This window comes from Solanum lycopersicum, chromosome 12, assembly GCF_036512215.1.
Source record: "Solanum lycopersicum chromosome 12, SLM_r2.1".
In the NCBI taxonomy this organism is placed as follows: Eukaryota; Viridiplantae; Streptophyta; class Magnoliopsida; order Solanales; family Solanaceae; genus Solanum; species Solanum lycopersicum.
The window spans coordinates 6894999-6912232 of record NC_090811.1 but is presented as its reverse complement, the minus strand read 5'-3'; the positions used below and the strand labels follow the sequence as shown (position 1 = coordinate 6912232).

The 17234-nt window shown below is 33.8% G+C and overlaps 2 protein-coding genes across 4 annotated transcripts; both read left to right on the top strand.

Moving 5' to 3' along the window:
* Positions 1-211: 211 nt before the first annotated feature.
* Positions 212-1676, top strand: LOC109119063 (F-box/FBD/LRR-repeat protein At1g13570-like). The gene is made up of 3 exons (XM_019211369.1): positions 212-1021; positions 1117-1281; positions 1374-1676. Exons 1-3 carry the CDS (start codon positions 212-214, stop codon positions 1674-1676), a joined length of 1278 nt encoding a protein of 425 aa, XP_019066914.1.
* A 2867-nt stretch (positions 1677-4543) lies between these two features.
* On the top strand, positions 4544-16317 carry LOC101251654 (uncharacterized). Of its 3 annotated transcripts, none has more exons than XM_069292631.1 (8): positions 4544-4696; positions 4778-4895; positions 4978-5021; positions 5109-5219; positions 5294-5386; positions 5475-5581; positions 5694-5857; positions 13267-16317. In XM_069292631.1, the coding sequence occupies exons 1-7, from the start codon at positions 4608-4610 to the stop codon at positions 5831-5833; spliced, it is 702 nt and encodes a 233-aa protein (XP_069148732.1). In that variant the 5' UTR covers positions 4544-4607; the 3' UTR covers positions 5834-5857; positions 13267-16317. The 3 variants fall into 3 exon arrangements, with proteins under 3 accessions (XP_069148732.1, XP_019067195.1, XP_004251948.1); XM_019211650.3 differs by lacking the exon at positions 13267-16317 and adding an exon at positions 11067-11410; XM_004251900.4 differs by lacking the exon at positions 13267-16317 and adding an exon at positions 6693-7161.
* The last annotated feature ends 917 nt before the right edge of the window (positions 16318-17234 follow it).

Here is a 17234-nt window from a genome sequence, read left to right as displayed (position 1 = left end):
TACATCAAGAGTTGCAGATTAAAGAAATCAATGCAAATGTCAGCTACAAATAATCTCTTTTGCATTTTTTAAACATGGAAAAAGGTTACATTTGCCTCCTATTATGCACCTTTTCTTTTAATCTTAGAGTTGTGACATGTTTGTTTGTTGTTCGTGTAGCGTGTACTTTGACCTTACCTATCGTACTTTTTTTTACTTTCTACAGATTGTCATGCCTCCGGATGAACAAGGACTTATTTTACCTTCTCCTGACCGACTTAGCAACCTTAACATTTATTTAATCGATGACATTCTAAGTAGGTTGTCTTTTCGAGATGTTGTTAGAGTTAGTACACTTTCGAAGGAATGGCAATATATTTGCTGGAGAATTCCACATGTGAAGTTTGATCAAACAGTGTGGAAAACACCAGAGGACTTGACGTCCCCTACCATTGGATTTATTCCAATTCTTGAGAGTTTCCTCAGGTTTCATAGAGGAATAATATTGAAGGTCACCCTCGATATTACTAGTCTAATAGTGTGTCCTGATGTTGATCGTTTGATTTTTTCCCTCGACACTGATCATCTTCAACATTTTGTCCTTAAACTTCCATTTACTTATCCTCCATACAGGTTGCCTAACTTCTTTTTTAATTGTTCAGCATTGAGGCATTTGTACCTCAAGGAATGTGAAATACAGCTTCCATGTTTCTTTAAGGGGTTTAATAAGTTGATTAGGCTAATATTGAAATCTGTCACGTTATCTTCTGATACGTTTGAAAGTTTGATCTCTAATTGCCCGTTGCTTGATGATTTGGTGCTAAAAGACATAGACAATATGTACTCCATGAGTATTAATGCTCCGAAGCTAAGGTCATTTGTCTTTCGTGGCGATATACAATTGATACATCTTGAAAATGTCCCTGTTCTTTCCAATGTTCTGTATGCGCCTAGAGAATTAGTTCTACAGGACGAAGATGATTTTGTCAATATTTTTTCGTCTATTCCTGCTCTCGAGTGTTTCAGCTGGGATTTTTTTGAGGTAATGTTACTTCATTTTACTTAATGGTAATGGAATTTCATGTGTACTTTTTTTTAGACTTTGATTCATCCTGATTTTTGTCATTTTATTCATAGGTCGATAATGGATCAACTGAAGTTATACCAACAAGGCTTCCATCAACTCTTAACTGTCTGAAACGCCTATTCATGTCTTGGATTACTCTTGGAGAGTTTTTTGAGCTTTCGTTTGCTCTTTGCATAATACGAAGCTCTCCAAATTTGGAAGATATTGAAATCAAGGTTGTCACTAATGTTTATTTTTCTCTCTATCTTTTCCATGTTTTTATATTCGTATGTAATGACTTGATGATTTTTTTCTTGATTTTTCTTAGGAATGTATCCTTAGTGATGGAGATTATTTCGAATCTGTGCCCCAGGAGGTTGTTGATGAGATTCCTGCAAGCTTTTCGGATATCACATTTAATCATCTGAGGACAGTTAAGTTTTATGATGTACTATTAGAAGAGGTTGAAATGCAGCTTATCAAGGTTTTATTGGCAAAGTCTCCAGCACTGGTGAAAATGGTAATCAAGCCTCGTCAAATGGAAACTAACAAATCTCTCAACGTACTCGCGGAGATAACAAAGTTTCAACGGGCATCAACTAAAGTAGAAGTTGTGTATCTTGTTGATTAGTATCGTTATCACAATCCTTCTTAATCTTTGGCTAAAATATTTTGGAAGTACAAACAGAAACGAGACGTTTCGTTGATGGAGTAGCATGTCTGTGTTTTACCTTTGCTTTAAGGTACTATAAAGATTTTATCTGCTTGGAAACATAGAATTGTGAACCTGGATGAATATTTTGAATACTTTGTTTGGGAAACAGAGATGGTTTTTCATTTCATTCTTGTTATTGATTTAAGACTTTAGTTGTTTATTTTGAAGTTATGTTGTGTGTTAGCAGAACTAACAAAGATTTGCATGACAATCTTGTTATTGATCCATCTATGAAATAAGACATGGCTTTGGAAGTTGGAACTGTCACGAACTAATTCAGATAGAACATGAAAAACACATGATGATTTACATATAAAACTCGCAAAAGGAAAAAAATAGAACTTTAAATGGGTCTTGATTATCTTTTCCTTAATTTTTTATTGTACTATATATATTCTCTCTATTTTAATATATGTGATGCATCTTAAATAAGATATATTACATACTTTAACATGTAAGATGACCGTATGATATACAAAATATTTAAACAAGAAAATGTATATTACTTGGGAGTTAATATATATACTCTTAGAATCATTAAGAAAAATGAAAAAAAGAAGTTTTAGTTGTTAAATACGAAATCAAATTTTCTCTTTATTTCAAATGAGGGGGCACAAAGGTCGATTTGATTTACATTTTAATTAGAAAAAACCTAAACTAACTATTTTATTTAATTAGTTCTAAAAACTAAATCAAATCATATAAAGTTGGATTTTTTTAGTTTCAACTTTAGTCTATTCTTTTGATTTATTTTATATTTTTTTATAATTACACGGTGATTGAAAAAGAGATCAAATATATTTTCAAATTTTTTGAAGAAAAATAAATTCACATGAATAGAAAATACTTTCAACGTTCATTACAAAATAAATTGTTAAGTTCTAAATCGAAACTATAACAGTAAAATTGTAACTTTCATCCTCATACAAAATAAAATATTTTCAAAAGCTTGTCTCTTCAGTTTCTTCCAACACCTCCATTTGAGAAGACAAAGAGTGCAGAGTGCTTCACATTCATCCTCTCTCAGGTTTTTCTTCTTCTCTATTTCTTTAACTTATTGTTTTCTTCATTGATAACACAAACTCTCTGCGTTTATGGTTCTTATTCTATAAAATATTGATATCAAGATTGCATTTTTATTGTTTGGGTATGCTTTAATATGATGAAATTGAAGTGGGGTTTGGTTAAAACTTGATGGAGTTAATGTTTTCCAAGGACATGGTGTTGGTAGGTGTAGATCTATCATGGACGTGTTTCAGTAGTGGCGAAATTAGGATTTTCACTAGGTTGAAATGGGAATAATATGTTTTAAGTTTTGGATAACTAAAGCAGCACTTATTTTACTTGGATTTGATACACTTGAGCTGTTGGTCTTTCAAAAACTATCTCTTTATCAGTTCACAAGTAAACTATGTAGTGTGTACTCTAACCAGACAATTTCGAGATTCCTTACATATTGTGGTCTTGTTTATTTTCTGCAGATTCTTGTTGTAGTAGTCATTTGATGTTATGCTTCCAAATGGAAAAAAACAACTTTTACCTCCGCGATGTACTTAGCAACCTTCCTGATAGTGTAATTGATGACATTCTAACGAGGTTGCCTTTACGAAATGTTGTGAGGACAAGCATCTTATCAAGGAAATGGAGATATAATTGGCATAGACTTCCGCAACTGAAATATGATCAAACACTTTAGAAAACAACAAGAGGACTTGATATCACTTGATATATTTCCTCTCTAGGAATGGCATTCAACATCTTGTCCTTAAACCTCCATTTAAGAGTAAGCCATATGAATTGAAAATCTCTAGTTTATGCCTTGAACTTAGCCCTAGCTTAGCCTACTAGATTTCGAGGTGTTACACATGGCGAGTGAATGACATACTCTTTACATTTTTTCAGTAATTATCAAAATTAGTCTATAGGATCAATTTTTGTATAGTAAAAAGTGTTCAATAGGTATAAGGTCTAATTGGATTGTCTAAGTGAAATATGCAGACAACTTTAAGGGGTTGTGGATGACTTAAACCTAATACTATGTCTGAGGTACTGTATACCCTCTTTAGATTCCCCTATGTAGACTACACTGATATGTTGTTGATTTTAGATAGATTTATCCTTAATAATTGAAATATAGAAATAAATTCACAATCTTCTTCACCTGTCTGAATACAATTCAACAATTCAAAGAAAAAGAAATATACAATTAGTAAAGCATCCGATTCAAGGGCGTAGCCCCTTTTAACCCGTCTTTAATTGGGCTTGGGTCCCAAATCAACCTTTGTGACCTTCCTTCCAGTTTTGTTGTTTCTTCTGTATCCAATAATTGGTTGTGTGACATTAGGCTGTAGCTAGTTCATAACAAAAGTTATTGAGTTCAAGTGAACTGGAACGACCATTCTAGCTTCCCATTCATAAACAACACTGTACCTTTTGCCATCACTAATGTCTTCATACTAAGACCAGAGAGTACAATATTTACTATTGAGTAGCTATATTAATAGAAGAAAAAAAAAGTTAAAACAAACAGAATGTAGTTAATCTCGATAAGTAGAGTAACCACAATGTTCTACTTTCATATCATATGTAGTTCCTCCAATCGAACTAGTCTTAATAAGACAATGTAATTTTTTACCAACGGCATTTGGTGAACACCCTCCGCGAACCCCTAGTTATGGATATACGTCTTAGGGGTGTAAATGTTTGAATTTAAAATACAAGAGGTCTATTTGTAATTGAGTCATAATACATGGGTGTTAAGTGTAATTAAGGTTTTTTGGGGGCTTTTCCATAACTTGTCTTGTAAACCTAAAAGGTAACTTGATTAAGCTCCGTTTGTTTTTTCCGATGATGGAGAAATTCTTACCGGTTGGACGATTTGATGATTTTTGCTGCAGTGGTGACTCAGTTCTCCTCCTTTCTGGCCCTCCCTCGTCGTAAGTTAATTTTGCCAATTTTTTTGAATTTTTTTTTATGGAAGTTCAAAATTGTTCAATGATTGATTGATTGATTGTAAGAGGGAAGACCTCTTTAGTTTTCCAATTCGCAATTAACTCTGCAACTGCTAGCGCCGGTAATGTTGTCTTCATTTGCAACCGTCGGAAGTTGGAGAGTAAACCCCCTTATTTAGCTCAGGTAAGTTTTACCGTTATTTCTTCGTAATTTTAGCTTAAAATAATAATTTCCAGAAAAAAATGTGTGATGAGATGATTTTCAGGGAATTGATCCGTCTTCTGATGTTATTAACCGTATTCAGATGAAGTAAGTATGTATTTTATACTGATAATTTGACAAAAAAATTGTCATTGAGTATTGTTTTGAATGTGACGATGTAAGTTAACGATGTAGGTATGTAGATGACGAAGAAGGAATTAAGAAATACTTTGCTGCATTCCATATGCATGATCCTGCTCCAGTTTCAGTAATTATTGATGATTTTGCTGATTTTTTTGATCAAGGGTACTTACTTCATTTCTAGTCAATCCTGAACCAATATGTGTTGGTATCATTATTATGTCTGAATCTTTTTTCAGAAACTGTCAAGAGAGATACAATAATACTCGAGGAAGGGATTTGGCGATGGTTCGGGTATTAGCCTTATGTCGTAATGCTATTTTGTGTGCTAAGTGAGTGAGCAAACGTCCCTTGAGTATTAGTAATTTGATGCACTTTTGTTAGTGCTGGTTTTGTAATCAGCATATCTTCGTTAATTAGTGAAAAGGGGCCATGTCAGCTTCTACTCTCCGATACTCATAATGGTGACTCCCCAAGGTTGTTATACCTTTACAAGAGATGGGTCTCCTCTATCTACGTAATCAAAGGTAACCTGCTACTCTTGTTGATTTTTAGCTAACACTTGTTTTTTATTTGTTAGAGTTGCTTTCTCTTGACCATAGTTTTACTGTCTTTGAAATATATGATTCTTCATGGAAGGGGATGGCTTCGGATCATATCTTATTAGGAGTTTGGGTGTTGCTAAATCTGCGGCAACTAAACTTGCAAAATACTCCATAGCTCTTCAGTATTTGGTTTATGAAGGTATTGCAGAAGATGGAGAGCAGTCAGATGAATGAGTATTTCTCTCATGGAGGGATTCGGTATGTCTGTCTTCAAATTTTCATCATGTTAGCTTTTATATTAACATCTCTGAAGATAAAAAGATGATTATATTTACCATTACCATTTTTAAAAAGAAAAAAGAAAAAAAAAGATGTATATTTCATTGAGTTTTATATGCTGAGCAGTGTCTATTCAGAAAAAGCTAAAGCCGTCTTAATTCGTTTATGATAATATTACTAGTCTCAGCCAAATATATTTTGACAAGTTCACTGAAATTTTGTGAATGTCGAGAGCATTTGAGCAATTTTGGAGGGGGAGGAGATTAACACTTGTGTTGAAGTTCTGTAACTTGGATGTGGCTTAAATATCAAGGGTCACTTGTAGATTCTCTCTTTGTTAGTCTGCCGCTTAGGGATTCAGTTAATGTTCATCCATTGTTTGTTCGTAAATGATTGGTAGGTAGGTAGTGTCATTCAAATACAATGGCATATACTGTTCAATGGGAGAAAAGAGAAGACCAAATGACCAACTTTAGTGATTATAAACATTGAATTTACAGGTTGCTATGTAGTAAACTCACTCTGAAAATAGACTGTACATTCAAATCAAAGATCCATTAAGAAAAACGAACTAGAAAAAATTGTGAGCTATCCCTTGTTTTTACCCCCGAAAAACTTCAACTTTACAACATTCATCTATTTGATGGAATTAGGATTTTATGTCTTAGCTCATTGTAATGAACATACCCCTGTCTACCCTGATGTAGTTCTGTTGCTTGTTACTGATGTTTTGAGTTTGACACATATAAGAAACCCCAAGACGAACATAAGATGCATTTCAACTTCACAACCATCTACTCCTATTGTATCACAGGCTTTGGCTGGAAAGATACTGAGCACAAGTAGCACATACTATTGCTGGAATAAGAAACCCGAAGTAGATGAAGAGCTGCCTTATGAGGTGATGGAACTATTAGCCAAGTCTTTGAGCTTCATATGCTACTGTAGCTACTCTGTTATGTGAACATTGGGAAGTTCTTTGGGTTGAAATGGAGCTTGGGTGGTTGAGCAATGGCCTTGAATGGTACTATTAGCAAGAATACATTCACTGTAAATCCGGTAGTAGGTTATGGGTAGTCACAATCACAAGGGAACCAGGGTCATTGCTCCTGAGTCGTGGCCAAGAAACAGATATTGGAGGGATAAGGGAAAAAATATGTCGAACACTTTTTTTGTTAGTCTTTACGTATCCAAAATTCTACTACGACTGGAAATCAATCTTTTTCTTTCTATAGAAATAGAGAATTGCTGAAAAGGAAGAAGTTGATTAAAAAGTTTATCTAGATTTGTGTTTATATAGTTCATTAAGTTGCTTTCTGCACATGAACAATAGTAATTCAACTCTGTTTCCGATTTCCATTATTATATATTTCAACAAAAGATGAGTTAAATTAAGCCTAATCATAAAAATAAGAAGGGCAACAGAGCTTTCATTCCAAGATAACACTACACACAACAATTACATTACCAAAATCACAGAATAGATATACAAAGCACACCAGCTAGAAACAGAAAAGTAAAAAAGGGAAGAAACAAAGACCTACATACTGCAACTCTGCAAAACCTCTAGTCTTGTGGCGGAACTAATTTCGGTTTACTCGGCTATCCACACTTTATTTAACTGTTGAATTGAGAACCTATTCATCTTTGTCTCATTGTTGTTGGTTCTTTTTTGAGGGCGCAATAAACGTGGAAAGCTTCATCATGCTCTAGATTATAGTAGAGCAGTCTGCCTTTGGTCCCCACTATCTTGGAACAAATGTTGCACTTGATCGCTGCATTGTCATTCTAAAAGAGCTCGTACGAGACATTATCTACCCGTCTCAAGGTCTTTGGAGCTCCAGCACACTGGTAATTCATAATAAATATGCATGGGGCGCAATAATAGGCCATGCCACGAGAAGTTTGGATATTGCCATAGCAGCCTGGACATCTGAGTTCCTCAATTAACAAACTTAAGCAGCAAGTTAGCTTGAGAGGGTTTTGGTGATGAGACATATGTTGAATAATGGATGGAACTGAGAAGCAAATCTTGTCAATAAAGTAATTGCAACTACTGCAAAAGTACCCTGTCAAATAACCAATGTAGTACAAGCTACAAGTTAGGGGCTTGGCCAAGTTATATTCCTTGAGAGAATGGCCATGAGTGAAATGTGTCGCGTCCCCACACGGTTGACCTGCAAGTGTATTAGGGAGTTCGGCACCAAAATAGATACTTTTTGTACCCTAAACACCAAAAGAGACACTCTCTATAAACACACACCAAAATGGACAGTTTGCCTATTTATAGGCGAAATATGGCTACCATCTAATTTTAACATTGTCATACTCATTAACTCCAAATCCATCTAAAATAATGCTACACAAACTTAAGGTAGTTTGCCAAAAATTAGTGAACTACAATTCTCCAAAATAATATAACACAAACTTTAAAGGTGGTTCTTCGCCCAGAAATGAGTGAACTACAATTTTTTTTATTAACTTCTCATGTAAATCTATATCTCTTGCTTCCTCACATGAAGTTATTTCTCTTTCTTCACATAGTCACTACTAAAGGCCGAAAATGTCCTTGTGAAAAATTTAGAAATTACCATATGCCATGTTGGCCATGCCATAAAATTTTGGATATGACATTCAGCCAAAGAGCTATGTCAGCCAGTCCTACATTTCAAAGAATTACGAGTAGACTTGCAACAACATACTTTTTTCATTGGACGATGAGTCATATTGGCCACCTCCATTCAATTTAATTGCAAATAATTTAAAATTTGAGAACTTCTGGAGCCAACAGTACTAGGCGTCGTAGAAATGGAATGGACATTGCTCTAGGTTGCATGGCACAATTATGTAGTTTATGTAAGGAAACTGGTCGGTAGAGGAATAGTTGTCCCCGTCGACCTTAGTAGTTTTTTTTACTATTGTAAGCAAATAAATAGTAAACTTTATTTTATGAAAAGAATTTCTCAAGTTCTTTTATACTTCTATTATTGAAGAGTCAGGATTTTATGTATCAAAAAGACTTAACAACACACTTAAAATTGAGAAAGAAATATAGATTCATGTGAGGAGTTAGTGAAAAGAATTGTAGTGGGAGAACTTCCTTTAAAGTTTGTCTAACATTATTTTGGATGGATCTGGAGTTAACAGGGATGGCAGTGTTAAAAGATGGTAGTTTTCTGGGCAAACTATACGTTTGTGTGTGTTTTTAGAGAGTTGTTCCTTTTGGTGTTTTGGGTTTATGAACAACTCTGTATAAAGTGGAAGATTTGTTGTTGCCAGTGTTTGCGGCTGGTTTTGAAGTTTACCCATGGAGTGATTCTCCATTATATATGTATTCTGATACGGCAGCACAATTGAAATGACGGAGGTAATCATGCTCATGGTTGTAAAATAGCCAGCATCTAGAAGTGGGAGCAACTTTAGTACAAATTGAGCAAATGACAGTAGCAGTCTGACTGGTAATAGCTAGGGAATGCAACGAAGAGATAAAGATTGAAATTGCAGGGCTCGCAGCCATACTATGACTGGAACAGAATCATCATGTCCATAAGCAGCACAATGAAACTTGTTATTTTGAAGCTGATTTGAAGTTTCGATGATTTAACAACTTCAGGATCTAACAAGGACCTGCACTTGCTGACAGGGGAAATGGTGAAAGGGAGAAGAAGGTTGAATATTAGTTTGTCATCATCAAAAATGGGAAACTGTTGTTTTGAGTTATATTTGAAATTTTGATGATTAAACAAACTTTGGACCTGATTCCAGACGAAATTGGAAGTGTATGTGGAAGTGTCCGTGCAGGAGTTATAACTGTTCAAAAGCCTGCATCTCTGCAATATTTGTTGTGGTTGGTGCGCATCTCCCACAGGCCACATACAACAGGCCCTCAACCAATAGAATTGTTTTGTCTGTTTGTGCCTATCTTATAATATGTTCGATCTCTATTGAGAAACTAGGCTTTTTGTAATCAGAAATTTTACATGCAAAAGTCAATCTCTCAAGGAAGTATTTCTCGAAGAACAACAAGGGACTTGATAGAGTTATCATTATTCGTAGTTTTGTTAGAGTCAATGCTTCATCTTAAAGATCTATTCCTAATATATAAAGGAATTAGATCATTTGAAGTTCTTGTTGAGCTTTCCGATTCTTAGCTGGAGTTAGCTATGTCGGGGTGTTAAAGTCTATATCAGGTAGAGTTAGTTGGTGTAGAGGGCAACATAGTTGTTGCTTAGTGCAGTTGAGTTGCTGCTCATTTATTCTGTAACCCTTGAGATCTGAGTTGGTGGCTAGAGTTAGCCTTGTTGAATTCTAAGTCTAGATCGACTAGATCGAGTTAGTTGGTTTAGTGGGCAATAAAGTTAATGCTGGTAGTAGAGTTGCTACAGTAAAGGGGAAGGAATTAAGAGTTTGATTTCTAGGTTACAAGAGTCTATCTTTGCTCCTATTATAATTAAATAGAATTGGGTTGGAAATCCCGTGAGGACATGTCGTGGTTTTCTCCTCCCTTGAGCTAGGGGCTTTTCACGTAAACTTCTTGTGTGTTTTGCATTCAGCTATTTACTTTCTGCATCATAATTCTGTCAAAGAACTTGGTTCAATTCATTGACTTTTAGTGGACGCATATATTCTATCAAAGTTGTTCCTGGTTTTTGACTTTAAAGGGGCGGAGAATAAGAGTATTGTCAGAGCCCTGATGAAAATCATTGCAAATTTATCTGGGGAAATTACAACACACGTGATGAAGTTAATTATCACAATGTTTGATGGCAGACAGAGGCGTATCTAAGATTTTGAGATGATGGGTGTGTTGTTATATAGAGGTTGATCTATGATATAAATTTGATTGGTTCGACATTTAGGTTTATACTACTGAAAAATGTTAAAATTTTAAAATTATAAGTCTGAAATTAATTCTTATATACCAACTACCACTTAGAGAAGTGTTATCTAATTTTAGAAATAAAAATAAAGCTAGATTAATATAAAATTCAACTTTCTAAACTCGCGGAGAGAGGTGCACCCAGTCATTATCGCATTATCTGATACTTGAAGTGTGTGTTCATGCATCTATATTTCAATATTTTTAAAAATTATAACACTACTATATATTATCTCGAGAGGGGACCATGGGTTCACGTGAACCCGATGACCCCCCCCCCCTCCTCTCTTGATACACCTCTGATTGTAGGCATAACCTTGACCTGGGATGACGATATTGCAAAAGTTGCATTTGATTCCTTCATTCCATCGAAAGTGCAATCGAAGCAATGTATGACGATGGTTGAAGTGATTCAAGGCACCCTCGCTATTTGAGGCATCAGGAAAAGCAGCTCGTAGTATCTGCTCATTCACAGCGACTGCTCTTTTTTGCAGATATTGGGCTTAGTTTCCTTGTCAACGAAATCATTCATTTTAGGGAAGTTTTTCTAAATATCTATGTTTTAACATTTAAGAGGGTTCAAAAGCAGCACTTTCAATATTTAGTAAAAATGTCGAAATTTTAATTTATTATGTATTTTATTTATGTTTTTATTATTTGTTTTTATTTAATGAATACAATTTTTATATAACAGATTGGAGGAGTTTAGGGGAGATAATTTTTTAAAAAAAGAAACAAACACTTAAAAGTCTCATCAGTTTCAATTTATCAAAATACACCAGCTTCATATCTTTCTTTTTCTTTCGCCGTGCTTTAAAAAAACACGCCTTTTACCATTGTTCTAAAAAAATTCAATATTCAATTTTCTTAGGGCCCGTTTGGCCATAAATTTTCCAAATAATATTTGGGAAAAATTTGGCAAATAATGTTTGTCCATACAATTTGTCATTATTTGGCAAATATTTTTGGCAAATATCCCAAATTTCCAAATACTAGTTTTTTCTAGTATTTGGACCAAATATCATTATTTGGGATATTTTAAAAATTAAAATTTTACCCCAATCTTTTATCTTTTACAAAAACACCCTTTCTAGTAGTTGCTTGCGTTATATTACATCATTTTTTACATGAACACCAAAATAGTGATGAAATATTTAGTGAATATTAAATAATGATATGATGGTTGATGAAAATTATTAAAAATTGGCTTTAGGTAACAAAGTCATGTACTTTATCTACTTCACGATGTATAGAATAATTCTTGTTGCACTCACTCCAAATTATCACATTGTTTCATTGTCATGGATATTATTTGTTATTGTTGTAACTAACATTTAATTGACTTGTATGTAATGATCCTCTTAGTCGTTTTAGAAATTTCAACCATTATTTTTATATTGACCTTTTTAGTAGATTTTATATTTAATTTATATGACTTATAAGAATGAGCAATATGATTTTTAGATTTAATAAAATATTATTTTGTTGCTAATAATAATGGAAAAGAAAAAGAAAAAGAAAATTAATTCAATGAATAAATAAAATAAAATAAAAAGAAAAGGGGGCAAAGTGCCCTAACTTTTTAAAAGCCTGTGACGGCTCAAACGAAGAAAAAAAAACAGAAAGAATACGCAGAAAAGAAAAGAAAGGGAGAAAAGAAAAGAAAAAAAAGAGGAGCAAAATCAATATTTTTTTTATCTCAAGGCGTCAAGGTAATTATTTTCATCCTTTCAATTAAGTTTTTAATGTAATTAGGAGTAGATTTTTAAGTTAAAACGTGTATAATTTACACTAATATGTGAAACTAGTTTTTGATTTCGTGTACATGTGCACATGTTATTTACATATAATTATGGACTAGAGGGTATTAAATGAATTATTATTGTTGGTGGATGAAACAATACATGTATAAAAGATAAGTTTTATGATGAAATAATACTTTTAATTCGTTAAGAGTTAGATAGGAAATTGAAGTGGGTTACTGTAGGTTTGTAAAGAAAAAAGGATTTGTGAGTTTGTTTTGAAAGTTAATGGTAATGGGTGGGTACTAAATATATAGGAATTTAATGTGTGACATATAGATTCTGAAAATTTGTTGGGGTTTAATTTTCTTTAAATCTTCTTATAATTATTATGAAATTTGTCAAAGTGATAGTGTCATAACTAGTTATAGATATGTAATTGGGTTTTTTTTAAAAATTATTGATGGTGTTCCCTTTGAAAGTATGTCAAGATTTTCAATGGAATATTGATATGCCGTCAATAGCCATTTTGGGATAATAATTGGACAATTATATTATATGGAAACTATTAGGGTTGTAGTGTTTGGAGAAATTATGACTTAACTCTTGACTTGAAATTTAAGAAATATGAGATTTGACGTATTAGTTAGAATCAAGATTGAGAAACTTTATTATAAATTTGGATAAATTGTTGGGTCAAAGTTAAACAAATAGTAATATGAGTGTTGTAAGATTTGAACTCTTATTGTGGTTATTGATTTGAATAGATTGTATTGATTTGAAAGTACAACAAAGGAGGAAGGCTAAAGTCCCGAAGTGATTGTTCGATAAATTGAGGCAAGTGGATTTCTAAACTCTTGTTAAGTGTATGAAATGCGTGTATGTCCTTGTGGTATATGTTGGGAGTAACGGGATTGGTGATGGGTTGACTTGTTCACATTGATTAATTCTAATGATGAAAAGAATGGGGATAACAAAAAGGCAATGTGATTAATTGTTTATGTGTGTTGTGTTGAGAAAGGGTTGAAGGCTTGTTGAATCATTGTTGATGTAACTTCATGTTTGTCTGGTTGTTAACTGTGCGATGTTATGAAAATGGTCATCTCCTCATTATATGTGTGAACTTGTCATCTGCATTATTCTGAGGCATTGGTTGTGACAAGTGTTATGTGCATTGAGAAAGAATGGGTACTTAAGAGGATGTACCATTTCGAGGGACGTATCGCGCACCGCGATGGATACTATATTTCGAGGGACGTATCGCGCGCCGTGACAAATGCTATTATCGAGGGTCGTGTCGTGCGCCGCGACAGATGCATGGACAGATATGTCCCCCATGGGTCCCGGACTGAGAGACAGCGGGTGTGTATCACTAGGTCAGACATGCATCATTATACTTGACATTGCATTGCACATACTTATCATTGGTGAACTTGATATTGTGTTTTGCTGATCTTGTGATTGACTTTCTGCCAAATTTATGATTGATGAATATTGAGCTTGTTATTGAGGATATGTAATTTGTTGAATTGTTGTTGTTGAGGGTATGTAATTTGTTGAAGTGTTGTTATCGAGGATATGTAATTTGTTGAAGTGTTGTTATTTAGGATATGTAATTTGGTAAAGTGTGGTTGTGGAGAATGTATATGTAATTTGTCTAAGTGTTGTTGTAGAGTTACGTGCTATGTAAATATGAACTGTTAGGATAGACTGAATTTTATGCAGTTTGTAATTGTGGAGGTTCGGTTGGGGTGGTAGGAGTACCCGTATTTCATCCCCTTAGCTTGTGTTTAGATGTTTACTTGATGAGTACCGTGTGGTTTGGTACTCACCCCTTGCTTCTACAAATTTTTGTAGGTTATGAGCCTGGATTTTTGTTGTACTTGTCATTCTTTTTTTTTTCGAGACTTCTTGGAGATTTGTCAGGTAGCTGTTTCCATCGCAGTAAACTTTCTTCTCCTTAATTATGATCTTGTTCTATTCTAGAAACAAGTTCATTAGAGACTTGAGTTTTTCTTTTGAATCAATTGTAATACTTTAGAGGCTTGTACACGTGACTACCAGGTTTTGGGTTTTTTATTAAGTTACTTATATTTTATTTCCGCATTTTATTGTAATGGTTCAGTTTTAGGCTGACTTGTCTTGGTGGGATAAGACGAGTGCCATCACGTCCATTTTTGGGTCGTGACAAAATGGTATCAGAGCCCCAGGTTCATAGGTCTCACGTGTGTACAAGTTGAGTCTAAATAGTGTCTCGATGATCGGTATGGAGACGTCTGTACCTATCTTCGAGAGGCTGTAGTGACTTTTAGGAAATATCTTCACTTCTTGGATCTCTATTGTGCGTCATTGGTCCCATTTTGATTCTTATCGCTTCACTCCATTCGCTCTCATTTATGTGATGACTCGTGCGTAGTTCCTTTTGTGAATCATTGGCATGTCGTGTATTAGTTTGATGTTAGATCTGATATTAAGGTGGAACTGATATTCTTATGAAACGAATGCGTGATCATATTTGGAAGAGTTGAGCAAGGTTAGTTATCATTGTAAAATAATAATAATAATAAATATAGTACTTATCTGGTATAAGCAAAATATGGAGTGGTTCGACAATTAGAAGTTAAATGTTTGAAGAATTTACTAGATAATAAATAGTGTAATACAATTGATATAGCTTTCATACCATTAATGGGTTGCTTAGCAAATGAAGTTGCACCAATTCAGGTCAGAATCCCTTCTGTGGTTTCACAGATTGAGTGTATACCAAAGAAGGTCATGATACGACTATTACAATGGTACTGATGGGTACTTGGTTAGAATTATGGAGTGTGTTACTTTTGATATTGACCTTGCTTACGAAAGAATACATATGGCTTGAGTTAGATACAAAACTAATCTGGTAATATTTTACAGCTATTTGATGGATAAAGTGTGTGACCTATTTGGAAATGATCTTCTCAATATATATGATATGTTCTAGTGGTGGATGTAATAAATTTTCACGATGTATTACTAGTGGTACATGAAAACGGACATGTTGATTGTTAAGTGCAAATATTAACTACTTATGGAGTTATCTATGGTATACATGCTCATATGATAAGATTTGGTGTTGAACTCATATTTGAGAACCCAACTAGCTTGTTGGTATGGGTGGATGTGTTAAACATTATTTATAAGGAAGCTTTTAGTAGAGGATCTTTGGTATGATATTGATATGTTGAGATTGTGAAATGTATTTTATGAATTTTTAAATGAGTGGTGATTTCGTCGTAATGTCCAAGAAATTGGATCAATATCGAATGACAAACATATGGGTAAAGGAAGTCCTAAAGAGTATATTTATGTGAAGACAATTAAGAGTTTTAGTAAGGAAGTGCGGATAAAAGTGGGTTAGTTCTTTGGATTGGATTGATATAACTTGGTTTAAGGATTCATATTGATGAAACAGTTGGACTCGAATGTGGTGATAAGCTCTTTTATAGTTTCGAATTTGGTAACAGGTACCATTGGATTTTTAAGAAAGGGTATGACAAGGTCGATGGATAGGTGATCAATAATATGCTAAGATGTCCAAATTTGTAAATATTTTCTATGTATGAGCTATTTTCAATAGATAAAAGGATTGAGTTACATAATTGAATTCAAAATTCAAGTTTTTCATTGTGAGTTTAGATTTGTGATAGTGTATCTTGTCATGGTATGAATTGGTAAGGCAAGAAATGATCGATCACATTGAGTATGAAGCATTTAGAAGGACTTAAAATTTGAGTAGTACATTTGGTTACTTTTTATTGTTATACCTAAGGTTTCCCATATTGTTGGCCAAAAAAAAGATAAAAAAATATAAGACTGGTAAGTGAGTTAGCAAAAAGGAGAAAATTATGGTGTATTGAAGAGTTGAAGTTATTTGAAATTTCCGTCATCGAAAGATTTTAAGAAAGGCAAAGGAACAATAAGAACTCTCGTACAAACATTGGATTCGGAGGTGATGGTTGTAGTGATTTCACCTTTGAGTTTAGATATGACTATAAGATGTGAACTAGTTCGGCACTTACTTACTATGGGTTTATTATTAACTTTTCTGAATATTAAGTTTTGGTTGGGTTACAATAAATGACGTATGGAAAATTATACATGGTTATGTCGAGCTAGATTGTTCAGAATGTGATTAAGTAACAAATGAATGTTTAATCGTGTGGACCTACAGTTTTATATGGTTAATGAGGATTGGAGGGGATTAAAAGTATTTTGTTGACGAGACAAAATAGATTGTTATAATGTGTTACATAGTCATTTTATGGTGAGTAGAGGTTATGAGATTATAGTATACATAAATATTGGAGGGATCAAGGGTTTCTTTGAGTTATTGCATGAGGTAAATAATAGTACAAATGGTGATTGAAAATGGTTTGTGAAAGTTTAGGTGAAGTTGACATTAAGTGTGACTAAATTATTTTACCCTAAAGGAGAAATATAGATTTGAAATCAGTGTTATCGGTCTTGGGTGTGACTTATATCTATTATTATAGGACGCTTAAAATGGAAAGATAAGAAACCATAGTTCAAAGTCTTGGAGACTACAATGTGCTTGCTAAGAAGAATGTGATACTACCGACGGTGTGAAAGTAAGGTAAATGGTTGGTGTGGTTATGATAATTGTTAATATTAAGAGTGTTGGATTTGATGGAGTACTGTGAGAAGTATGCGGGTTTTGGCAAATCCAGCATGTGTA